The sequence below is a fragment of the Phyllostomus discolor genome, chromosome 9, assembly GCF_004126475.2.
Source record: "Phyllostomus discolor isolate MPI-MPIP mPhyDis1 chromosome 9, mPhyDis1.pri.v3, whole genome shotgun sequence".
NCBI lineage: Eukaryota > Metazoa > Chordata > Mammalia > Chiroptera > Phyllostomidae > Phyllostomus > Phyllostomus discolor.
In genome coordinates, this window is record NC_040911.2 from 95,062,175 (window position 1) to 95,086,641 (window position 24,467).

Here is a 24,467-nt window from a genome sequence, read left to right on the forward strand (position 1 = left end):
GGTCCCGTGTTCCTGTCCCAGAGTAGAGGACAAGCCTGCTGGCGCGCCGACAGTCTCCCACCGACAAGGGGCTTAGCACAGCACTGCAGCCAGCCAGCACGCTCCCGCTCTGAACGGCAACGAGAGCTTCCGACAAGGTGAGCCGGAGGGGAAGGCGCCAGGGCTAAAAGAGGTTTCGAGGCCTGAGCACAGGTGGAGGACGCGAGGGGGCAGGCCTCGCAGCAGACCGAAAATGCCCAAACAGAGGTCCTGCAGACACAGTCACACTCAAAAAAGATGACACGGCTTTTCCTTTTTCATTTTAATTAAAAAGTAATCATCTCATCTTATTAACAACACAGGAGTTCCAAAGAGGGAGAAAACACTATAGAACACAAACAGGTCAGAACGTAAAGTGGTGCCACGCGGGGGCTGGAGTTTCTGGAGCCCCTGTTTGCTCGGCCACAGAGGGGGGCTCAGCTGACGTTACTGCCCCCTGCTGGGGGCCCTGGGGACCGCGACCCACAGGGCTCTAGTGAGCACCGTCCCTAGGGAGAGGGCAGCTCCCTCCGGCTGCCTTCAGAGCAGCAGCTGGAAGCTCTCCTCCCTCTAATAATTTCACTCTGGCTCAGGAGTTACGAACAGCCGCCTGTATCAAGAATATGTCCAGCTACCAGAAGTCTGACATCAAAATGGTCCCCACCTCCTGCTACTCAGAAAACGGAACAAGAGTCCAGGTGAAAAAGAAAGATTGATTTTTAAGCTAAAAGCTCAAAACAATTGCTGAAAAAAATGGTGTTCAACGCCAGAGTCTCGAGTTGCCTTCTCAGAACCGACTCCATGAAACGACCCCTGGAGAGGGGAGGCTGACAGAGGTGTTAAGGGGGGTGAGAGTGGCCGGGGCCCAGATTCACAGTTCACGTGAAATTGCTGGTGACTGGAACTGCTCAGTCCATTGGAGACCCTCCAATGAAACGAAAGCAAAAGAGGAGAAAAATGAGAAAACCCAAAACCAGTAACATTGGGTCAGGCAGAAAAGTGTCTGCTTGTGCGGCTGCCACAGACACTTCTAGACTCCAGAGCGGTTCAGTTATGAGCCCTCAAGCAGACCTCTCAGTGTGGGCGGTGGGGCACGCTGCCGCCACGCCTGCCAAGCCCGCTCTGCTGTGCAGCCCCGCGCAGGGGCCGCAGACAGGAGACGGGGCTCTGGTTGGCCTGTGTGAAGCTGGGGGATGAGCGAAGACACTGGCGTGAATATGCCATTCCAAACACTGGGCTTGTCTTTCCCCCTCCTGCCCACCCCCCAGTCCAGCTGATGGACCAGAGAAACCCACGAAATATAAACTGAGCCCAGACACCTATACTGCCACCCGAGTGACCCCAGAAGTATTTATTTTCTACAAAAACCCAAAAACAACAAAAAAAGATACACCCCCAAATGCAGTATAAACTCTGACTCTGGAAGGAACAGCAACACAGCCTTGGGCAGAAGAGAGAGCAGGTGGCAGAAACACGACACTTGATGTGGCCTGGACAGGTGCAGAGAACATCCTCCAAAGAACTACTCAGAACGCAAAGGGCGGGAGGCGGCCAGGGGCGAGGGAGCTGGGAGTACTTGAGAGACCAAGCCTCAGTAATGCCTCTGGTAAGATCCCATGGGTGCCGGGGGCCGCCCCACCTGCGCTGTGGTTTGGCTAACCAGGTGGGAGAGAGCAGGGCCACTCTGGATCAGGGTGTCCAGAGCCTTCTGTACACTTGGATTGTCAAAGTTGATACCTGTGGAAGACACGGGCCTCTGGCTAGCCATGTTGCTGGCAGGTGCCAGGCGACTAGAAGGCTGGCCGAAGAGCCCTTGGGAGGGGGCCCCAGGCCTGGGGCCCATGTTCCGAGCAGATCCTGCCTGTCCCAAAATGTTCGGAGGCTGATTGCCAGAGGCCTGTGATCTTTGCTGAGGCTGGCTGTTCGGTGCTGTGGAAAAATTCTGGTTCTGGGTATTTCCGCCAGCGACTGAGGGAGACGCAGAGCTGCTGTTGGCCGCAACCGTGCCACTGTTGAAGAGGCTGAGGATCTTGGCCTGAAGCTCTTGTTGGGAGATGGGGGGTGCAGCTGGAGTGGGTGTAGCGGAGGGGAGCACTTGGCCGCTCTGGAGCGGTTGGGAGCTTGGCTGTGTCTTCAGCGAGGCACCCGAGGTCGCCCCGAGTGGTTGGCGGGAAATCGGGCCTGGAAGACAGAAGGAGGGGGTTTCTGGTTGAAAGTTCCCTCCGTGGGCAGGAGGCTTAGCAGCTCAGGGGAGAACAACAATCACTGATCACATCAATCACACAAACGGTAACACCGATTTCCCAAAGGGGCCACTCCATGGGACGGGCTGTCTCCGAAACAGCCTAGTTCCCCCAGAGAACTACTTAAAGGTAAAATGCACATCCACCTTGGTTACCAGGGAGCCAGCGATACTAGTTTACCCATCACCAGATTAACTACAGGGACCGAAATTCTGTACCCACATCTTAAGTTATCGTTACATTAGCATCAAGGCCCGCGGGCGGACCCAAGGGATGGGCTCATTTCCCTTACCCACCCCGGAGAGCCCCGGGCCTCCCGCCCTCCCAACGGAGCCTGGGAATGAGAGAAATGCAGAGTCAGAACTTCACCTCGGCCCTGCCACGTAGCTCACCAGGCAGAGAGTCGGTGCTGCTCCTCATAAGCCGCTCCTTCCTCTCTCGCAGGTAGTTGATGATCTTGTCGGTCTCTTCGGCAGTGAGGTACCTGTTGTCTGCCAGCAGGTTGATGAGGCTTTGGATGGCTGGAGGATGGCCCCCGCGTACTCCTTCTTCGGGGCCTCCTCGCTCTCTTTCCTGCATAATTGCTTCATTGGCCATCTTGGCCGCCTGTCTGGCAATCTCCTCACGTTCCTTTTCCCGGCACTCGTTCTTATAGCGCTCGTAGTTTCTGGCCACCAGCACCATGGCGTCTGCCTGGGGCATGTTGCGGTGCTCTGTAGGAGGGATCACATGAGTTATTTCCTCCCACGAGAGACTTCGGTGCCCATCTGCTGAACTCTGCCGAGCTGTTCCTAACCTCAAACCAGCAAGAAAACTATTTCAGTAACAAAAAGCCTTGGGATGGGGGAAGGGAGGGGGAAGGGAAGGAGATGAGGCTGGAAGACACATGGATGGATTTCTTTGGTGGGAAATGAACATCTTTGTGCAGAGCTGGTTCTTTGTGGAATTCCCAGATCACAGGCTTGTAGTAAAGACCAAAGAGACACGACAGTCTCCCACAGGTTCAAACAGACCGTGCGGGGAGCAACCGTGGAAGGCAAGCCACAGGGGGTCAAACCTGGCTCTCTCCACTGTGCTTCTCAGGATGGAGCTGGCCTACTGTTTTTGAATCCAGAAGTTCAACGATCATAGATTAAGACCAAAGTGTGACCCTAAATACATCGCCTCTCCTCACCCTTGGGCAACATGATTTACAGGGTGGTGAGAGGACTCCCTAGAACTTTGTATACACGAACTCACACACGTCGAGGACTATTCCTCAGAGAGACGGACAGCCCCCTGGAGAGAGAGCCCGAGCACCATACTGGGACGGTGCACCGGTCGGGCACGTGGAGGCCTCGGGTGCGGTGAGAAGAGGGAAGCGTCTGTGCTGCAGGAGCAACAGCCCATCGGCTGGCCGAGTCTCCACACTCTAGGTGTCAAGTACTAAAAGCCACTTCCCTCTGGGCCAGGGTTCCCTCCCTGTTCTCAGCCCCTCTGTCCAGCGCACGTACAAACAGTATCCCGGCTGCCTGGGGTCATTCTCTGTCCCCCGGCAGGAAGCTGGTGAAGGCGAGGCTTCGACAGCACTGGGCATGGCACACACCAGAAGCGTGCTGGGACTCCTCACTGGTGAGAGCCGACTGTGCATCCCTTCCCAACTACCCCTGAAGTGACTCACACTGGTGGCTTGAACTAGGACACGGCGACAGCATTTGCACATCGGAAACCAGCAAATGCTATAAATCACACTGAACTCATCTCCTCACCCTGGGCTGGCTGTCAAACATTTGCTAGCACACCACTGTACATACCTAAGGGCTCAATATAACATCTTGCATTACGGTACCCACTAAAGGAGTATCAAATAAATGACTATGTAACTCTCCAGTGCACTAATCAAATGGCCCTGCTATATTTGAGCTGAAATACATGTGTCACTTGTGCAAAATGCTTCATTTGCTTCTTCTGAGTATGTCATGAAAAAATTCATGGACTAGTTACTATCTCAGAAATTCTGGCCCACTTGGGCCTCCGTACCTTGTGGGGTTCCGAACATGATGTTGACTGTACAGGAGCGGTGAATCTGGTGTTGCTGGGTGATGACAATAGCAAAAGGAGACCCTCCCCTGCTAACATCCTCCAAGGCTTGTGACAGTGAAACCTCCGTGTTGAGGAAGATCAAGTCCACCACCATGCCTAGGTCTCGCACCTTCCGTCCCACAGATTCAGCATAATCCCTGCAGAGACAAACAGGACCAAGGTAAGCACCCCCGGACCAACTCCCCACCTGCACGCTGCAGCACCTCAGCCAGCTGTGTGTGCTCCCTGGAGAGTTCAGATCCTACCCCACCCAGTGTTTCCCCGTGCCCTCTTCGGGCTCCAAGGATCTAGACCAGTGGTCCCCAGCCTTTTTGGCACCAGGGACCAGTTTCATGGAGTACAGTTTTCCCCCAGATGGGAGCAGGGGCAGGGAGGGGGCAGACAGGAGGTGGAGCTCAGGCACTCACTAGCCGGTCACTCGTCTCCTGCTGTGTGGCCCCGTCCTGGGCTTGGGAGTTGGGGACACCTGATCTAGACCATTTCCTTCTCTTTATACTGGTTCAGAGTGGTCATAGATTAAGCTGCTGGTAGCACAGGTTTTAGGAACCAGGTCCTTCTCTCCATTCTCCAGTCCAGTGGTCCTTTCTTTCTTTCTTCCCCCTCAGCAGTCCTTTCTTAACACCACCTCACTGACTAAGACGTGTATCTCTGGGGAGGCTGCACACTGTGGGAAAAGCATGGGCTTTCATGCTAGAAAGATGGTTTGGATCCCAGGCCCAACATTTATTTACTTGCAAAGTTGTGAAGCAGATCCCTGTACCTCTTACAAACGTCAGTTTCTTTTTTTTTTTTTTTTAAATATTTTATTTATTTTTAGGGAGGGAAGGGGGGAGAGAGAGAGAGAGAGAGAGAGAGAGAGGGAGGGACGGACAGGGAGGGAGGGAGAGAGAAACATCAATGTGCGGTTGCTGGGGGTTATGGCCCGCAACCCAGGAATGTACCCTGGCTGGGAATCGAACCTGGGACACTTTGGTTCCCAGCCCGTGCTCAATCCACTGAGGTACGCCAGCCAGGGCTTCAAATGTCAGTTTCTATACCAATAAAACAGGAACAATATGGCTCAGCTTCTGTGTCATTTCCTTGACCTTCTCTCCAATCTAAACTAGGTCCTTGATATATTTCTTCTCATAGGACTCATCGCCAATACATCTGCCAACTGGCGTGTAAATTCCACAGGAGGAAGGGGCTGTGCGTGTCTTCTTCCCATTATAGCTCTAGTACCTGGTATCTGCCACACACACACAAAACTGCTGCACCACAGTGTACCACGATTACTGTGAAGACTGAAAATAATCTGTGCTGGGTGCCTAGCATGGGGATAGCACAGAGTAGGTGCTCAGAAAATGACAGTTATGATCACGTGTCAAGTAAATAACCCTCCGCCCCCCATTTCTAGTTAAAGCAGCGTCTACATCTACACAAGGCTGCCTAGAGCCCGTGAACTCTGCCTGCTGCTCGGTGTCCCAACACCTATTTCCCTAGCCTCTGCCCTGAAATTGGCTCTTTAACCCCAAACTGCTAGAAGTACATGAAGTTATTACTAATCACCTGGGGAAAGAATACACAGCTACTGACTGCCAAGCCTGCAAGCAGCTGTGCTCCCTTCTCTGCTCGCCTCTCGAAGGAAAGAACGTGGAATAGAGGTGGAGTACAACGGTGCTGGGAACTCTGGGCTGACTAGCACGGTCGCCCAGCAGTTCCACAAGGCCACGGCACTTAGCTAAGGAGGCTTGGTACCTGGCCGCCTCCCAAAGTACTGCGGATGTGGGACTGTCCTGTGAAGGGGGGCATCTACTGCTTTGCCTGACCAGCATACGTCCTTGCTTCCACTTCCTTTGGGAAGGCAACCCTCTCTAACTCAGTTCACATGCATTCACAGGACTAATTCCACGTTTAGGTCTAGGGATGGGCCTATGACCTCGCTCTGGCCAATCAGGGCATCCCAGCACCACTGGCCAAAGTGACCATTCCAACAATAGGAAAGTGAGCCAGGTTAGTCCAATGGGAAACAATCCCAGGACTTGAGGTGGAAGCACCAGGAAAGAGCAGCATTCTTTCCACCACATGCACTAAGCCAAGAAGACACATACACGTCAAGGGCCAGTGCCACTCTGCCTTTTCCAGCAGAATGCCTGTCTGGGAATGAAGGTCGCACAGAGACCAAAAGTCGATAACATATTTTGATGCTGGATGTGGCCATGTCTGAACTGCCCAGCCAAGGAAACTAAATATTTCCCTATGGGACATAAACTAGTTTGTGATGGCTTCTCTGTCACTTACAACCGCAAGAACTCGCGTTAAGACAGCAGAGCAATGCCAGAACTCACAGATCAAGTACAGCGGGCAGAGCTGCCGAGAGGGGGCCTGAATGTCCATTCCGACCCTCCCCCACAGGAGAAACATCCGAAGGGTTCTTACTTGGTCTGCTTGTTGACCACAATCACAGAACAATCAACGGGCCTCTCGGCATCAAAGCGCCTCTGGATTTCTTCAAAATATTGACGATAAAGCTCTTCTCTACGCCGTTCTTCACGTTTCAAACGCTCTGCAAGACACCACCAGGGAAAACTGAAACACGGACGGTGTGACTTAAAACGTAAGTCACAGGCCTTACTTTGAATCCTGAACCACACACAGGCCAAGGTCCTAACTGTCTCTCTTTGTATTAGTCCTATATACTATATCCTAAAGACAACCAGCATCTTTAGTATTATTCTTTACTACTATAAATTCACTGAAATGGAACAGCTGGACTGAAGGACACAGTCATTCCAATGCTCCACCTGATATTCACTGCCACCGTGGACTCGAGAAAGGCCCTCACTAATTTGTTCCTCTCCAGGGGTGAGCCACCTACTGCCATTTCTCCACATCTCAGTCAACACTGGGTTTTCCCATTTTAAAAAATTCCCATCAACCTGACAGGTAGAAGATGGTATATTTCATTATCAACTGTAATTTGTATTTTTGGGACAACTATTTAAGACCCTTTATTAATGGGTACTTGTAATTTCCTATTTTGGGGGGGAAAATTGGATAGTCAAGTTTTAATACAAATTAAAAATGAGGTTCTTAACTTGACTTGGTATAGAACAACTTAAAAATCTTTAAAGATGTACTGAGAAAACCAGGCTTTTAAAAAACATGTTTGTCTTAATCAAATAAAGAGATGCTGTTAAATAAAAATTATAACTAAAGTAAACAAACAAAACCCCCAGCCCCATGCTGCATAGATAACACATTTATTCCATGGGCAAAGAGCAAGCAAATTCTTTAGTGCCAATCTTTTTGTTTATTTCTCATTGCTGGAATTTCATATTTATTTCTTCTTGTTAGACAACTAAACCAGATGATACTAATTTGCATTTAAAATTTTTTCATGAAGAATGCTCTCTACATATCAACAGGCTATTTGTATTTCTTCTTTTTGTGAATTGCTAGGCTGAGTCACTGGCCCCTTTTCCGTGGGTTAATACTTTCCTCTTTCCTCTGTAAAGTATCCTACCAGTAATAGGAATAAACTTTCTGCTACTTTACCTTTTGCACGAGACTGACTTTCTGGGCCCGGAGGGCCTCGTCCGTCAAAGCTATCTCTGTAACGGTCAAAGTAAGAGTCATCCTTTCTCCTGCCGTAGTCCTCCATTCGCAGGTATCGGTCATAAGAGCTTTCTCTCCTGTAAAGTTAAAGAAATATGCACAAAATTAAAATTGTCCCATCCTGCAAAAAATCAGATACAGAGATTTCTTCAAGACCCAATCCCCTGTGAGGTAGTAAGTATAGTAAGGCAAAGGACTTTGGGAATAGACAAACAAAGTTTGTGTACAGGCATACCTTGAAAATATTGCAGGTTCAGTTCCAGACCACTGCAATAAAGCAAGTATAGCAATAGTAAGTCATAATCTTTTTGCTGGTGGAGGGTCTCGCCTTCATTTTGTGCAGTGCAATAAAACGAGGTATGCCTGTATCTGGGACTCACTGCTTAATCAGCTCTGCGGCTGTGAATGAGTTAATCTGCCTTGCAAAATGACTGGCTGTACAGAAAGTTGTCAGCATAGTCCCTGGCACAAAGCAAACACAAAATAACTGGTAGTAATTACGGATGTTAGTTTTGAGGAACCATTCCACGCTCCACCTTCTCCCATCCCTTTCCCTGTGCTTTTCACAATTTGTGGTTAAAAAAATATGTATGTATGTGTATATGTACGTATACATGTGTGCATATACACGTATACACACACTCACCCCCCAATAGTTTTTCATCATCCTGAACAGAAACTCTGTGTGCATTAAGAAGTAACTCTTCATGCCCCTTCCTTTAACCTCTATCCACTTTGTTTCTATGAACGTGCCTTTTCTAGATACTTCATAAAAACGGAATTACGTTTGTCTTCTGTTTTATTTCACTTAGCATGATGTTGTAGCAGGTATGAGCATTACACTCTTTTTTATGGCTCAGTACTGCTCTGCTGCATGGATCTATCACATTCGTATCCATCTATCGATGGACTTTGGGTTGTGTCTGCCTTTCTGTTACTTCGAACAGTGCTACTGTGCACATTCATGTCCAAGTGCCCGGGTCCCTCTCTCCAGTTCTTTTGGGTGTACTCAGGATTGGAACTGGTGGGTCACAGTAATTCTACTGTATTTGTAACATTTTGAGGAAATGCCAAATTGTTTTCTGTAATGGCCACACTATTTTACATTCCTACCAGCAATGTAAAATAGTGTTCCAATTTCTCCACACCTCAACCAACATTTGCTATTTTGCTTTTCCTGAAAAAAAATTATTATAGCCATCCTAGTAGGTATGAAGTGGTAGCACTGTCACTCTGATTTGCATTTCCCTGATGACTAAAGATGATGTCAGGCATCTTTTCTCGTATTTATTGGTCATTTGTGTATCCTCCCTGTGCTTTCGCACTGCCAAAACAATTTGCACTCCATCTTTTTTCCATTTGCACAATGCTGCCTTCCATAGGCCACAGGGAGGGAGGGACCCAGGTTCATCGGGTGAAATATTTATTGAGCAGCGTATCTGCCATTTGATAGACACTGGAAATACGAGGCTGATAAAATCACTGCCCCTCAAGAGTTTTCAGTTAGTTTAGCAGAGCACACATAGAAAAGACTGTTACAAAAAACAGACAGACAAACCCCCCAAACACGCAGAAGCGCTGTACCTGTACCTGTACATGGGCTCTCGGGAGTCTCTCATGTCTCTGTATCTGTCATACATGGGGTCTCGGTGATCTCGAAATTCCCTCGAGTCCCTCAGATCACGGAAGTCTCTAAGGTCCCTCATGTCCCGAGCATCACGCATACTTCTGCTGTCCCTGTGATCCCGCATGTCTCTGCTGTCCCTGTGGTCCCGCATGTCTCGGGGATCCCGCATGTCTCGAGGGTCCCGCATGTCTCGGGGGTCCCGCATGTCTCTGCTCTCCCGGGCATCCCGGCCGTTTCTGCCATCCCTGGGCTCTCTCCTCGGACTTCCTGGAATTGGGGATCGATCACGTCTCGTATCTCGGCCGTCTCCAAAGCCATAGGGATCTCTGTGGGAGGCAGTAAGAAGATGCTAAGACGAAGAAATTGCAGAGAGCGAACCCCTCAGCTCTTTGTTAGAGGAAGCCCCCACCCTCCAAGCGTTTTTTCGCTAAAACATGGTAACGAAACAGTGACAACATGACTAAAATTTTAAGGACAACCACCCATCTGGTCAGCAAATAAAAACTAGTAGTAGTGCAATCTCAAAAGTTTAGGATAAAGAAGAATGGACGACCCCAAACCAAAGGTTTATCAGGCGTCAGGGAGTAATTTGGCATTCCTTACGCATGCCAATCTATCATCTCAAACTCAACCGATTTTTAAGGTAAAAGTGTCTTTCTCCGAGGACCTATTTTCTCCCACCAGACCTGCTTGAGAGAGACTTTAAAAGGGGGGAAAGTTGTACGGGACAGAGTAAGGGGCAAGACTCATGAAGAAGAAATGGCACAATTCACACAAAGTGATGATAATCAAAGAAGCAGTCCTTGTAGTGCAGAAAACTTCACTTAAAATATCCGGCAGGATAATCAAATTAAGGGAAAAAGAAAGAGCACAGTATGGTACACACGGTAGTACAGTGTAAGAACACTCTGTCTTCTCAACGTAGTTACTGAGCAGTGGGTCTCTCAAGTTGAGGTTTATGAAGAAATCTAGTTCTTCTGCCAAGGTTTTTTTGTTTTTTAAACATTGTCTGAGGTCACAGATGATTGGCCTGTTCTGATTCAATATTCTCCATGAGACATTCCACTCCACTGGAAACTTAACCTCAACAAATCTAAAATTAAACTTCTTATTCAATCCACCTAGTCCCATTCCTTACATTTTCACCTCGGCCAAAAATCATCTTCCCAGTTACCAAGGTTTAAATTCTTGAAAGTTAACTTTGATTATTTCTTCCCTATCTCAACGGAATCACCTGAATCCTTTTCGTTCTCCCTTTTCACCGGATTTGTAAGTTCAACTCTAACCCTTATATTGGCACCAACACGTTTCCAAAAATAAGAACAAAACAAAAAAGCTTCCAGTTCTCGATTCATTCAATACATAAAGACCAGCTTCACCACCCAAATTACCACCTGTTACCAATCACAGGGTGACCATCACATTTCTGGACATCCCCCCAACAAACCCACCCCCTTTCCAACTATTTATCACCTCTCTTCCATTTCCTCAACTTCCTCAGTTTTATTTAGGCTGTTCTTATGACTTAACTCACATGACACAGCTATTCCAATATTTTTGTTCACATGGTTTTTCAACCTGGAATATTCTTCCTGTACTAATCCAAGTAGTACCAGATCCTCATAAGAAGTTCATGCTCCACGTCTTTCAAGAAATCTTCACTGATTTCCTGCTTAACTCTTAGAGCACTCACTATTTGTATCACTCATCTTGATCTGCTATTTACCTTTTCACGATGTCTTCTCGTTTGGCCCACATTAAGCACGACCTACTCCATAAAACCTGCCCCGAACTCTTGATCTTCCCCACAGTATGCTCCTCCTGCAGTTCTATGCATCTCAATAAATGCTACCTCCACCTACTCACTCACTCGGGCCAGGAAAACTGGGTGCCATCCACTCTCCCAACCGCATTTCCAAGTTTCATTCCTCCCTTCTCTGAAACTATTCCCCACCCTGTCCGCATCTATGTGCACCAGTGCCGCTGAGGGTGAACCCACTACCACCTCTCCTTACAACCACAGCGAAGGCCTTCTCGCCTGTCCACGTCTTCTCTCGCCCCTTCTCTAGTCTTTCTCCAGATCACTCTAATGATCTTGTAAGTATGAAAACCCTTCACGGATTCTTCACAGTATCTAGATTTCAACCCAAAGTCCCCAGGGCTAATAAGATCCCGCACAGTCCTGGCTCCTGTCCTCTCACCTTCTCCCAAGCTTACCGCTCTCCTGCCACACTGGCAGCCTGCCGAGACAGTACCCCTTATTCCCTCAATTTGGTAATTTAAAGGTTTATCTTCTGCCCCTTAATCCTGGCCACATCCTCTCACAGCATTTCGTTTTCACTTGTCAGCGTGGCCTACTGAACTGCAAGTCCTCAAGGGCAAGGGCTGTCAGTGACTCTCCACTATAAACTGCACTCTACCCTGCGTGCAGACGGCTCCAGGAACGCGTTAAATGAATCTCGCTCTGGCACACATTTCTATTATTGCTCTCATCACACTGTTCTGTGATTATCTGTTTACATGGCCTCCCTACTAAACAGCAGGAGGCTCTGTATCCTTAGGACACAGCACAGAGTTCAGGAAACGTTTAATGAACTGTTCAACTAAACCGTAAGCCTCTCCAGAGCAGGAACCGTGCTTTGCTGACACTTTTGTCACCTCCACGATCACACACATTAGGCATTCATCACGGTGCCATCAGCTCGGCAGAAAACCTCAATTTCACTTCATCCACAGAGCCCGGCAAAAACAATTTAAATGACAAATCTGTGTCTATGAAAAGTCCTTGTCATATATTTTAAGACTCAAAAGAACTCCTGATTTGTGGGAGGAAGCATCTGGTGAGACCAGAGGATTTAAACGAGGACAGCCAAACATTTTTCCTGTTAGAATGAAGTAGAGACTAACCAAGACTTTTACCTCAGTTTTCCTTATTATGTCATATAACCCTCCTAAACATGTATAACATCTGATACAGTGAGTAATATGGGCAAACATTCAGGATCCAGTGGGAAGGGACAACTGTAAAGTATTTTTGGATTAATGATCAGCAGATAAAACTGCCTTGGGGAGCAGTTAGAAGTAGTCATTAGAGGTGGAATCGGATTTCAAGTGTTCTTGGCAATCAGGGCTGAAAGAGATCATGAGCCCGACAGACCACAGACCACACACACAGCTGCGGGCGGGTGGAAATGGGGCCAGGGATGCAGAAAGGAACACCACGTCACAGCGTGTTATCCACAGCCTCAGGGGAATTATAAATGCCATGTTTGGTTCTCATTCTTGTGAACCCACGGAAATACTTACTTACCTGTCGGAGTCCATCCCTGGAGGCTGACCGCAACCCCACATTCCCAAAGCCTGGGTTCACGCTTCCAGTTTGAGAAGGCAAGCACCCCCCTTCCCTCAATGAGTATGAAGTCCACGTGCAACACAACTACCAGTCCCCCTCGACTGCTCTCTGGGTACAAATGCAGAAGAGATGACATTCACAAGGGGGAAAAGAACCAAAGGAGGGTGGATGTAAGGATAGAGAAGATAATATTTCTCTAAAGTGAAAAGGCAAAGCTGTTTTCCTTTCTCCAAAAGATGAGCAATATGACAGACTGCTGTTCCTCTGAAGACAAAAACAAAATAAAAAACATTTCAGAGTCACTTTAGGACCCAAACAAAGAACTCCCCCAGGACAGAAGTGCTCCAAGGGCTCCTGCTGCTGGCCCCAGCGCCCTTCTCAGAGCAAGCACCAGCGACCAAAAGGGTGGTCGAGTGTGCAGGACTCCGAGCGTCACCAGGAGGCCTGCTGAATGAGATGCTTGACCTCAGATAACAAGGGGGTTGGAAGTAAGTTTCTGGAGCATAATAAGGGTCAAGACACCATCCCACAGCACCAGAGGTGTGTTACTGGAGGCCAAATGCAGTGCACCCTCAGGCACCAAGTCACTAGAGGCGAAAACAAACTGGCAAGTGGTTAAACCAGTTTCAGCACTGGAGTCTGCAAACTGAAGGCAGGTGACAGACACCACTAAAATTCTGCTACGTATTCCTCATTTACATACTCAGCAGGGGAGGAATAGCCAAATGCTCTTTGCCTGGAGAGAAACACAGCCATCCTCTGGAAACATCTGAGACGTATGGGAGGATGGGTGAAAGGGAAAGCCATGCATGGCTCAGATGCAAGAGATGTGCTTCTGGCGGAACTGCTCTTCTTCCGGGGAACACAGCGGTAGCACAGACTACCACTCATCTGACAGCCTACAGAGTGAGAATTGATAGATGACCATCTTGGAGACTGTGAGGGACTCGAGCTGTGTTCGTGCAGAGGCTGAAACCTTAAGCCCAGGATGGTGTTCTTCAGCCTTGGCTATACAGAAGTCAGGGAGGAAGGCATCTGTTCTTTCCTTTGTCAACATCTTTTTGTCCACTCTAATGTTTTCCTTGGGAGGTCCGGCCTTTTCTTCCTCCTGAAAAAAATCCTCCATCAGCTCTTTGTGCTTCTGCTCTGGCACAGATACTATCCACAAATATAATTATCTGAATGGCTGGCTGCTGTGTGGTGTTGATTCCCCACCACGATGCCTCCATGCTACTGTCAGAACCGAGACAACAGGCTTGTGCAGAATTTTGCCATTGGGTGCACGCAGGATATGGGGTGCAATGAGATATCGCCTCACAGACCCAAGTTTTGTAAGTGCCCTGTGTCCCCCTAGGAAGTGCACTGATGATTTTCTCAATCACAAATATGACTTTTCTGTTGGCAGAGGTGGCACTTGCTGAGAACTGACGGCTCTTCTTAAGTGTTAGTGCAGAGGTGATCACAGCCTGGAATCTTTAATTGTGAGGCCCACCCAGAGAGAGGGCTGTCTCACACCCAAGGAGCAAGCAGTTATCAAAGGAACGAACAAGGTAGAGAGGTAGAAATCGTCTTCAGGCCACATAAGAAACTTGTCTACAGCTAGGTTGCTTCGGATAAACCTAGTCCTTGATGACCTTCACTGAGGAGGCACCAGGCCTAAAATCCTTAATAAAAATATGGGGAAAACTTTGCAGAGCTTTTGATGTAGATGAATTAATTCTATTTGCTCTTCCTCAAGTTCTACAGGAAAGATGAAGAAGTCGCCTCACTTCTGCCGCTTCTGCGCAGGGGTATGCTTCAAGACCTGGGTCCTCCGGTGCCGAGCTACAGCTGGAAACAGAACGTCTGAGGTACAATCAGAACCACCGTCCAGTGTCTGAAGAAGGCTGAATGCCTCATACCAACGCTAGACAACTTGCATGGCAGAGGAGGCAAATGAGCGCCGTCCAGCAGTTAAAGGATGAGAATTCAGGCTGAAGTCTGATCCACAGCAGGGATCTCTGAGCAGAGTTCTGTGCCGGGCTGGGCCCGTGCTGTCCGAATCACACAGTGACAGCTGGAGTCATTAGGGAGGCACATTGCTGCACAGAGAGCAATGCCAGCAGAAGTGTGGCTCACAGAGACATTTGAAGAGGCGATAATCCTGTGAAAATTGCCCAAGATACCTAAGTGTTTTGACAGTCAAAGTTAAAGTCCAGCAAAACAAAGTGTTACAAAGGTCTTGCCAGCATGCTTAAAAACAATTTAAAAGTACCAGCACCGAACACATGAAGGTACAATTTAAGGGGGATATTTGTCACATGTGCAGTGATCCCCCCACTCCCACCGTGAACAATGCATTCCCCATGCCTGGGGGCACAGAAAACAAATTAGAGTTGTCAAATGAAGGCAGTCTGGTCGTTGTCCACACACTGGTGTGCCTAGAATCGAAGGCTTTGACTAGACACGTGCGCCTGCAGGGGGACAGCCAGTGCCCACCCTCAGAAAAACGATCGGCCCCTCCAGGCTAACCGTTCACCCATCCTGCCTACTGGCGGAATTTTATTTCTGTCCTATCAGTATATCTCAAGAGGTAATGCATGATCAGGGCAATGATCAAAATCTGTGTTCTGTTTTAAATACAATGTTTACAGTTTATCTGGTTTTAGGGTCTTAAAATTTTTATCTTTAAAAACTAGTACTCTTTGCTCAGGTTTTAGATGGGGCTCGGAACAGATTTTACTAAATGTGAATATCCCTCTTCCCCGAACCTTATTAGACGTGGCTGTATGAAACTTCACATGGTGAAGGGTCCAGCTAGGGACGGACCACCAAGGGAACACTGATTCTTACTGGAATTTGCGTTAGCCTAGCTGTCCCTCCCACGGACTGTGAATAAAGCAGGAAGCCACTGCCCTGTCCACATCCTAAACAACTTCATTTTAAAATTTATTTGAGGAAGGTGCTATTTTAAAAGGTATATAAAAGTGACACATATATTTATATATCTGGTAAGAAGAACATTTTAAAAGGCTCCCTACAATGTTGTCTACATGTATTTTTCGGGAGGGGGCATTGTTTTTTAAAAGGCATAAAGCTATTTCTTCTATTACAGATGAAATTACGGAGTTGCACTTTAGCTTGGTATAAAATTAATCTTTTAAATTTAATGTCCTGGCAATGGCTATATTGGATTCCAACCAGGGGAGCTGTTTATTTTCCCCAACATTGCCAATGTTTGCTGAAAGCTACAATCAGTTGGAAATGTGAAAAGCATTTGGTTAAGTGTCATTAATAGGATGACAAAATATTCTTCTCAATTCATATGGTACAGAAATTACTCTATATTCTGCGATGTGCCCCCCACCCGTGTCTGTCTTCAGAAACACACAGACCACACTATTGAAAGAGCATAGCCATCACGGGGTCACGGGGTGGGGGGTGGGGGAGGATTTTACTAGTGGTGTCAGTTGTCTTTACATTTACCAAGTCCACACTCCTTCTGGTTAGCTACCTAGTTCACCATGCACACATTAGAGCTCCTTGGAGATCGGATACACACTACATCTCCTTTTGAGCCATTTGGTAACCACAGCTTCCAGTGGGGGTCCCATAGCTCTGACCATCAGATGCAAATTCTTAGCCATGTGTACCCCATGTTTACTGGGGCAGTGAGATGCAACACAGACGGGACCGCCACAAATCTGCAGCATGGTTAGATGCAGCATGAACGGAAGCAGATATTATACGGAACTACTGAAGTTCTGCAAGTTTGTTTATGCTCTTCAGGATACTCATACATACTCACAAAATCAATGAACAAAGTATGTACCTAATAAGCTGCAGGTACTCCTTATGGTGACAGACAGAACAGACACAATACCAATGTACGTGCCCACTTCTGCAGCGAGACCGGGGCATCCCCTGACAGCTATCGTTGTGGTAACGATTCACTCCTCTGCCCGGGGGGAGCGCTCAGAGAATCCAACTGAAACTGGCAGCAATTCTTTGCCCCCAGGGTCTGTGTGAACTCTGCAGCAGACGTGTGTAATCTATTCCTGGCAGCTTAGAAAATTCACACCCTTCATATCCAAGCGGGGGCACACAAACCAAATACATAGCGGCCAATCTCTCCTACAAGTAGGTAACAAAATATAAGTGTTTCTGTCCCCAAACAGGATAGCGTATGTTATGCATATGTGCTCAATTGGTATATTCGCAGGTGACCTGTGGAGCTATAGGCACAGAGTAAGATTTATTGTACTAAGCAGCGTTCGGTTCATTGTAGGAAATATAGTTTACTGTGGTAGGTAGTTTTGGAATGTAGTTTATTGTGGAAAATTGGCATTTTTACTTAGGGACAAAGGCAAAATGCACATTAAGTATCCACTTGGGCCATGAAGAGACACCAGACATGAAATATATTGTATCTGCCTGCATTCCACACAAAACTGCACATGCTGCACCCACCCGTTCGCTGTTATGGGGCCAGACGCTCCGGACACAATGCACACATTGTGGTGCGAATGGAAACGTCAATAAGGCTCTTCTTTGTGAGAAGGGGCCAATTTAATATATATCTCCAGGGTACATGTCAGGACTACCTCTTCTGTATACGCTGTAAGAAAGACTATATCGGGGGAAATATTTTATTTTCCTTTTGCTTCCAGGAAAGCTAAGAAAAAGGGAGACTTCTGAGAGATGAAGTGTTTTGCCCTCTTTATTTCCCCTCGGCAGGCAACCCGGGCATGCGTGCAAACGGGGTCTGCGGCACCGGCACCGGCACGGCAGCACTCTCTCAGGCAGCACCTTCCGTAAACCCGGGGCGGCATCTGGACCGGCAGCCGTTTGGAATGAAGTGTCGAATCTTTGCTGCCCGCTGCAGTGCAGCACGGCACACACCAACAACCCAGGGGCACTCCTGCTGTGGAGGCTCCCCCTGACACGTGAGCTGGGGACAGAGGTTTATCCTCTTCCAATCGCCTGCAACTCAGGTTGCAAGCTGAACTTGCTGGGTTTGCCTTAGGCAAATCTCCACCGAAAACACAAAGCTTCCTCTGCATCTCCTGATGCATGTTTAAAAAAAGCAGCAGAGCCCTTCGCACATGGTTCACGTTCTTATTGTTTGCTTGAGCGTTTCTGATTTGTTGGGGGGAAGAAAAGACCCTCGTTGTACGAAGTTGGGCTTAACTCCCCAGAGCCCAACACTCCCAAGGTAACTCACTGCTTCGGGGTACTTTACCTTCGTGTGGGGCTGGGTCTTGATGGAGCCGTATTCATATTTCTTCTTTCCGCTGCCTTATTAATATCTGAAAAGAATAATCAACCCATCTGTTCAATGCTACGGAATAAAAACAAGATCATCAGCACATTTCAAATGAAAGCAACAACAAAAGAACTACAGTGACAACCAGATGGTGTAAGAAAATCCATTCAGCAGACACACTGTCACTTGGGCAGTTTTTATTAAGTTACGGCAGGCAGTCCACTGTCACGGCTAGGTAAGGAATGTCCTCAGTTTTCCAGCTATCACATCATTTGTGTGCAACTGATTATGTCAACGCTTTAATACTTTGTCGAGCCCTGATCCTAACACCTGCCCCCTTCAAAAGGGGAAAGATTCTTTTTTGAGGGGAGGAGTGGCAGAAAAATAATAAGAGGGTTAAGGGAAAAAAAAGAGCAAAGGCAAATAATTCCATTTTATGTTACAAAGAAGACAGATCTGGACTCCATTGTCTTGAAACTTCCGAATCTCCACGAAACAGGGCCTCCATTTAGTGTGCCTGGTGTTGTAGTCCACTGGATAGACTCTTCCAGAATGAGATGTGGAGAAGAAATTGATTAATTTTTTTCTGAACAAAGTATATGACATGTTAACATCTATGACCCTCACAGACAAGATCCTGAGAATAAGAACTGGCACTTGGTATAGCAGGGTCAGCACTGAAATGCTCCTCATGAGACGTTTTCATCCAGAAGCCCGGTACACACGACTGGGTAAGGGAGAGAATCACACAAACTTACAGAAAAGCTAATTTTTGTAGTTAAAGCCTAGTTGCTAAAAACAAAACAAACCAGCTTTGTAAAAACTGAACCATGTACAAATAAGAACTGATGACGTGTCTAATATACTAATTTATGCCCAAAAGATGACACATGACGATTTTATATGATTTAAAGATATGTAAACGCACTAAAAATGTCCCACTTCAGCTGAGATAAAGCTGCCTCCTGCTGCAGTGCAGTTTTGTTGCCCTTGTTCTGTATCAAGCAACTGATATTGTATCTAATGACATTAAACGGTATTAAGCACTCATATAAGAGTGGCTTAAAAATTGTAATTATGTATTTTAAAAATTCCAACCAGAGTCTCATCGCATGCAAGACCAGAGAAACAACAACAACAAAGACCTCAAAGGGTCTGGTATAGTCCTTATCCTGCTATGGTGACAACTTTTGAGTTCTGTTCAAGTCAGAACAATCTTCAATTCCGTTTTAAGTCAGAAGTCTCTTTCAATAATGCCTAGGAGAAGAGTGGCTTTCAACAGAACTGAAGGTAACATAAATCTAAATAGCCAGAGAAGGACATTCTAAATAGCCTCTTACTTTTTCAGTTAAGAAGACACCAGCTATAATCCCTCTATTAAAAAACAAACAAACAAAAAAAAACAAAAAACAAAACAAAAAAAAAAACAGAAAATATTTTCTACGTAGGACCTGGCCAGTAATACCTAACCATGGCTTTGGTACTGCACATGGCACTTTTGCAATTTGAATTACATATAACAAATGATAACCCTACTTCTTTTATATATAATTGTGAAGAATATCAGCTCAGCTTTAGAAGGGTCTACTGACCTAGTGTGCTCACTTACTTTGTACTACTTTCTAAGATAGGGTGACTATGATTCAGAGAGAAATGTGATGTCTGATGACACGTAAGTAATTTTCAAAGTATCTCTGGAATACACTGGGGTGGTAGTGGTGTGAAGATTTCTTTTAAATAAGTACCATATTTTCTAGCAGAGTTCCAAACACTATTAAATGGCTTGTGAATAAGGAACACCCATCTAAATTGTGACCTGACCCGGCTAACATTTAGGTGAGAATCCAGAACACGGGGTGTTACTTGAACTGCGAAGTCTCTACAAACGCTATATCCTTTGCCCTCATCATATGAAAAAGACTGTTAGGCTGTGTAATTATAACCCATGTGAGTGCCTACACATAGAACCAGGGAGGCCAAAGCCGTTATACATGATATACAGGCAAAGGTGGTTCCAGTTAGAATGAAGGAGGTAAATATTTTACTTTGAAGTTGGTGAAATTTTGGGGAAATTATCTGCCATATTATTGAAAAATTTTAGATGATCTCTATAAACCATTTTGGTTATAATTTGCCTCTTACTATTTTCATTGAGTAGTCCAGAGCGGTTATACTTGGATGGTGTGGCTTATGTTTTTTCTGGAAAAAAAGAGCTCTCTTAGACCATTTATTTTCCTCAGCTCAGCAGTCAGTAAACTTTTAGTGTGCATGCCAAGTGTTTGTTTAGTCACCCTATTTAAGGATCCTTAGGGCTCCATCTTGGGTGATATATGGGGAAAATGAGGCGTGGAGATTTTTGGTAATCTCACTGTCTCAAAGAGGGCTGCTCAGGTCAGCACGGGACTGCAGGGGTTTTCAGCGAGAGTTACGAAAACTGTCCACACCGTCAATCCCCGCACACGGAAACCCTAACATGTGCACACAGAACTTCGGGAAAACCTGTGAGTACAGAAACACAGGAAGAACAGAGAAGCTACCAAAAGTACCAAGACTCCAGGGAGCTGATCACAATATGGCAGAGATTTAGAGTCAAGAAAAAACTTTGCCCCGTGTTTTTGTCATACAATTTGAAAACTCATCAGTTGGAGGCTGGAAGTTCATTTGAACGAGTTTTCTCTTGGAGAATGCAAATATTAGAACTGGTGAAGGGGGCTTTTGTGTTAATATAGTTGAGTTGGATTATTTCCCCCCAGAACCTTACAGAGATATAAGCTACACCGAAGAAACAGAAGTAACGTTAACGTGAAGGAGAAGGGAGAAAAGACAATTTGGGGATCTTTCTGAACATCAGGTGGGGAACCATAACCGGCAATGAGGGAATCTCCAAGGAGAGGCAGAATGCCGCCTCCTCATGAAAAAAGGGAAGAAACGGTGCTTCTTCCTTCTCCTGATATATTTTATCGCAGCCAAATACCCTTAAGGCCACAAGCCAGTCTCTTAGTATCTCTTCCACTTCAGCTTAGTTATTAGGACTTGTATACTTTGTTAGTTTTATCAGCAATGTGGATGCCATTCAAAATCACCATCACCACAAGGTGCTTAACCTTGGCCTGAATATCTGTAATTTCTAAGTGGTCTTCTGAAAACAGTTAAAAGCACTACTCAAATAAGAATTTTTAGACAAGAAAAGCAGTACCAACCCAAGGGATTCATTACATAAAAGGTAAAAAAACAAAATAATTTAGAAAACATGTTACACAGGAAGTGGCAGAACTTTTTAAAGCACAAAAGAATGGGGTAAAAAACTCCCAAAGAAAGACCCAATGCCTATCCATGGTTTTATTTTAGACTGCTAGGCCAGACGAGGTTCACAGAATGGTCCTTGGAGAGTATTATATAGACAACGAATATGCACATTTCATTCACAGTACCAAGCAACTGCTTTGCTCTGTCTATTTTTTAATATTGCCATCATAAAAGAACTCCTTTTACCTTAAAACCAATTTTTATACTCCAGGCTATCGCAATGGAAAACAATGTGAACTATTTTGAACAAGTGCATTATAAACCCCAGCACTCAGTGACAGCACCACCATTGGCTGCTGAACAAATCCAGAAGCCTATACAATTTCAGTAAGTGATTACAAATGAAATAAAACTCTCCAAAAGGCTTGGCTGAAAACCAACTAACAATTAGGCATTACTAAATTGGAAATATGTGATGATAAAGATAATGCTACTTGGAAAACCATACTGATAAGACAGTGGATATTATATATTAAACTCCTAAAATTGGGAGTGGAAAGAACAGAACTTCTCACTTAGACTGTATTTATGAAAATGACTTTGATGGTATACTCTAACGTCAGGGATATTATAATGAGTTACACTGTAACTGTTGGGAATAACAGAATGTTCTGCTTTAACTGTTAATTAACTCCACTTTGAAAACTATCCTTTCCTTATTTGACTATCTCTTTCATTCTCTAATGAAAATAATTATGTCTTTAACTGTAATAGAATACTGACCCTGGGAACAGAAATAGGGAAATGATGGCAACTTATATTTACACAATGTTTACCCAAGAGCCTTTACTAATAAGAACATTATGTGATTATCTCATTTAATCCTTTCAACAACTCTTGGAGTTAAGTACTATTCTGATCTCCATTTTGCAAACCAGAAAATCTAAGGTTTAGGGAAATCAAGTCACTTATATGAGGTCACACGAGCAGGAAGCAGGGCTAGGACTCAAGCCGGGGTCCATCCGGAGCCAGAATGTTGAATGTTATGCCATGCTGCTTCCAGCAGGGAGCAGGACATGGTTTCCATCTTGAAAACTCTTGCTGGGATTCCCTGATCAAATGCTGATGGGACCTGGAAAAGGTCCAATGTTTAAGGGATCCGACACCCAATAGGGTAGGACCTATTTACTCAAGGACCACTTCAATTTCTATCACCTCAAACTACAACGTTTCTGGCTTTTGCCACCGACATTCTATTCACTCCAACTCTTCAGAGGAAAATTCTCTACCCAAATTTAATTTCCTGCCCCCCCTTTTTTAACTTCTTTTGAAGAAAAAACACTTGGCTAGGACCAGCAAATATGAGTTGTAGTCCTACTTTTGGAGGGGGGGGGCAGGGAGAATTTAGCCAAATCACTTGATTTCTTTGAAGCTGATAAAATGGATTCTCGACGTGTGTTAGTTATGTTGAATCGAGGAAAATATCAACTAAGAGGAAAAAACTCACTAAGCTGGATCCACAAAGGTTGAGCTAATCTAAAGCAATAAAAAAGTTTGAGTTACAAAACACTTAAAATACAGGTTTATTTAAAACATGTAAAATTTCAACTACATAAATTATACAAGCGGAGAGCCTTAGAGAAGTAAATTCATGAACCCGAAAAGGACAGTTTATAATCAGTACATCAAATGCTCCTATGCCTACTATGTGTCCCACACACTCAGTTCTAGGCCTTAGATAAATGGAAACAAAAAGGCTAAAGTCTCTGTCTTAAACTTTAAGGCTTAAAGGAGTTCACTGTTTAATAAAGGAGAGAAGCACATGCACACAGATTAATGACAGTGTAATCTAAAGTGAGACTATGGCAGAGATAATGAAGGCCTAACTGAGTGTATGGCCAGGGGGAAGTGCAAGGCAGAGAGAACACTGGGAAGAATGGGTGGGAAAGTGGTGGTGGGGGGCAGGGGGATGAAGGAGGCAGGGAAGGCCTAAAAGTAACATTTAAATGGAGTCCTGAAGGACGAGTGAGAGTTTACCATAAAGACAGCAGTCATTCCAGCACACGCAAAGGTAAAGGAATGGTTTGAAGGACATAGTAAGTTAGAAATATTGTAACAAGTTTAACACAGGGGGACAGGAGAAGAAAAAGGGAGAGGAACTACAGATACAAAGTTAGATTAGATCACAAAAACCTTTGCTGTGGAAAGGGAAGAAACTGGTGGCAAAAGGCCTTTTAGGAGGCTATGAACTGAACGAGCCACCGCAAATAGTCCAGGTGAAGCCAAATAATGAAGGCCTACCATTGTATTGTATGAGGGGGGACCCCCCACAGCCTGGAATTTATTTATAAAAAATTGTGTATTTATTCTTATGTTTAAACCAGTCAGCTTCAAAGTACTTGTTATTTGATGCAACACACCTATAGAGACATTTATTACACTGCTCAAAAACAGGTTTTGAACTCGTCAATTTTGATGCCTTTTAGTGCTTTTGCCGTTTTTTGTTTCACCTCCTCCACACTGGCACAATGTTTCCTTCTAAGGACTTTTTTCATCTAGGGACACACACACAAAAATCACTTGGGGTGAGATTGGCTGAATAGAGAATAGGGGTGGGGGGGTCATGCTGTGTTTGGTCAAACACTGCTGAACACTCAGCGTCGTATGGACAGGTGTGCTTGTAAATCACCCATCATAAAATGGGCAAATGCCCTGAAAGAATTCCAAAAAATTCACTGCAGAGGAAAGCAGCCTCTCACAATGCCAGCTGGTGCACTGAAACAGATGGGTTCCCAGAACACTCACCTAGAAGGGAAAGCCTGTACTACAAGGGGTCCACCCTCCAGAAGAGAATTCCCCCTTTTTTGGGTGGGTGGGGGGGCCTCATTTATTATCCAAAAAGAAGGAGGGTGTATTTAAACCTAAGTCATTTAAAACACTGCCCATTATAATGTTTTTCAAAGATCACTGGTTTGACACTGGAGAGAACAGGTAGGAGAAAATATTTAAAAGGTTATGATTTTACATTTAATAAAGCGATATAAAATGAACTGATGG

General features: G+C 45.7%; 1 protein-coding gene across 7 annotated transcripts in view; it reads right to left on the reverse strand.

Annotated features, from left to right (window-relative positions):
• Positions 1 to 286: 286 nt before the first annotated feature.
• Positions 287 to 24,467, reverse strand: part of NCOA5 (nuclear receptor coactivator 5) — a 29,741-nt gene continuing 5,560 nt past the window's right edge. The window contains exons 2-9 of one of the 7 annotated variants that reach the window (XM_036009910.1): positions 18,141 to 18,207; positions 9,773 to 9,893; positions 9,525 to 9,718; positions 7,881 to 8,017; positions 6,762 to 6,888; positions 4,281 to 4,480; positions 2,654 to 2,974; positions 287 to 2,199 (exon numbers count right to left, since the gene is read on the reverse strand). In XM_036009910.1, coding sequence (XP_035865803.1) covers positions 1,610 to 2,199; positions 2,654 to 2,974; positions 4,281 to 4,480; positions 6,762 to 6,888; positions 7,881 to 8,017; positions 9,525 to 9,718; positions 9,773 to 9,893; positions 18,141 to 18,178 — 1,728 coding nt within the window. In that variant the 5' untranslated portion in view covers positions 18,179 to 18,207 and the 3' untranslated portion in view covers positions 287 to 1,609. Of the gene's footprint in view, positions 2,200 to 2,630; positions 2,975 to 4,280; positions 4,481 to 6,761; positions 6,889 to 7,880; positions 8,018 to 9,524; positions 9,894 to 18,140; positions 18,208 to 24,467 lie in introns of all 7 variants that reach the window. The other 6 variants (XM_036009907.1, XM_036009909.1, XM_028523948.1 and 3 more) reach the window with 6 other exon arrangements.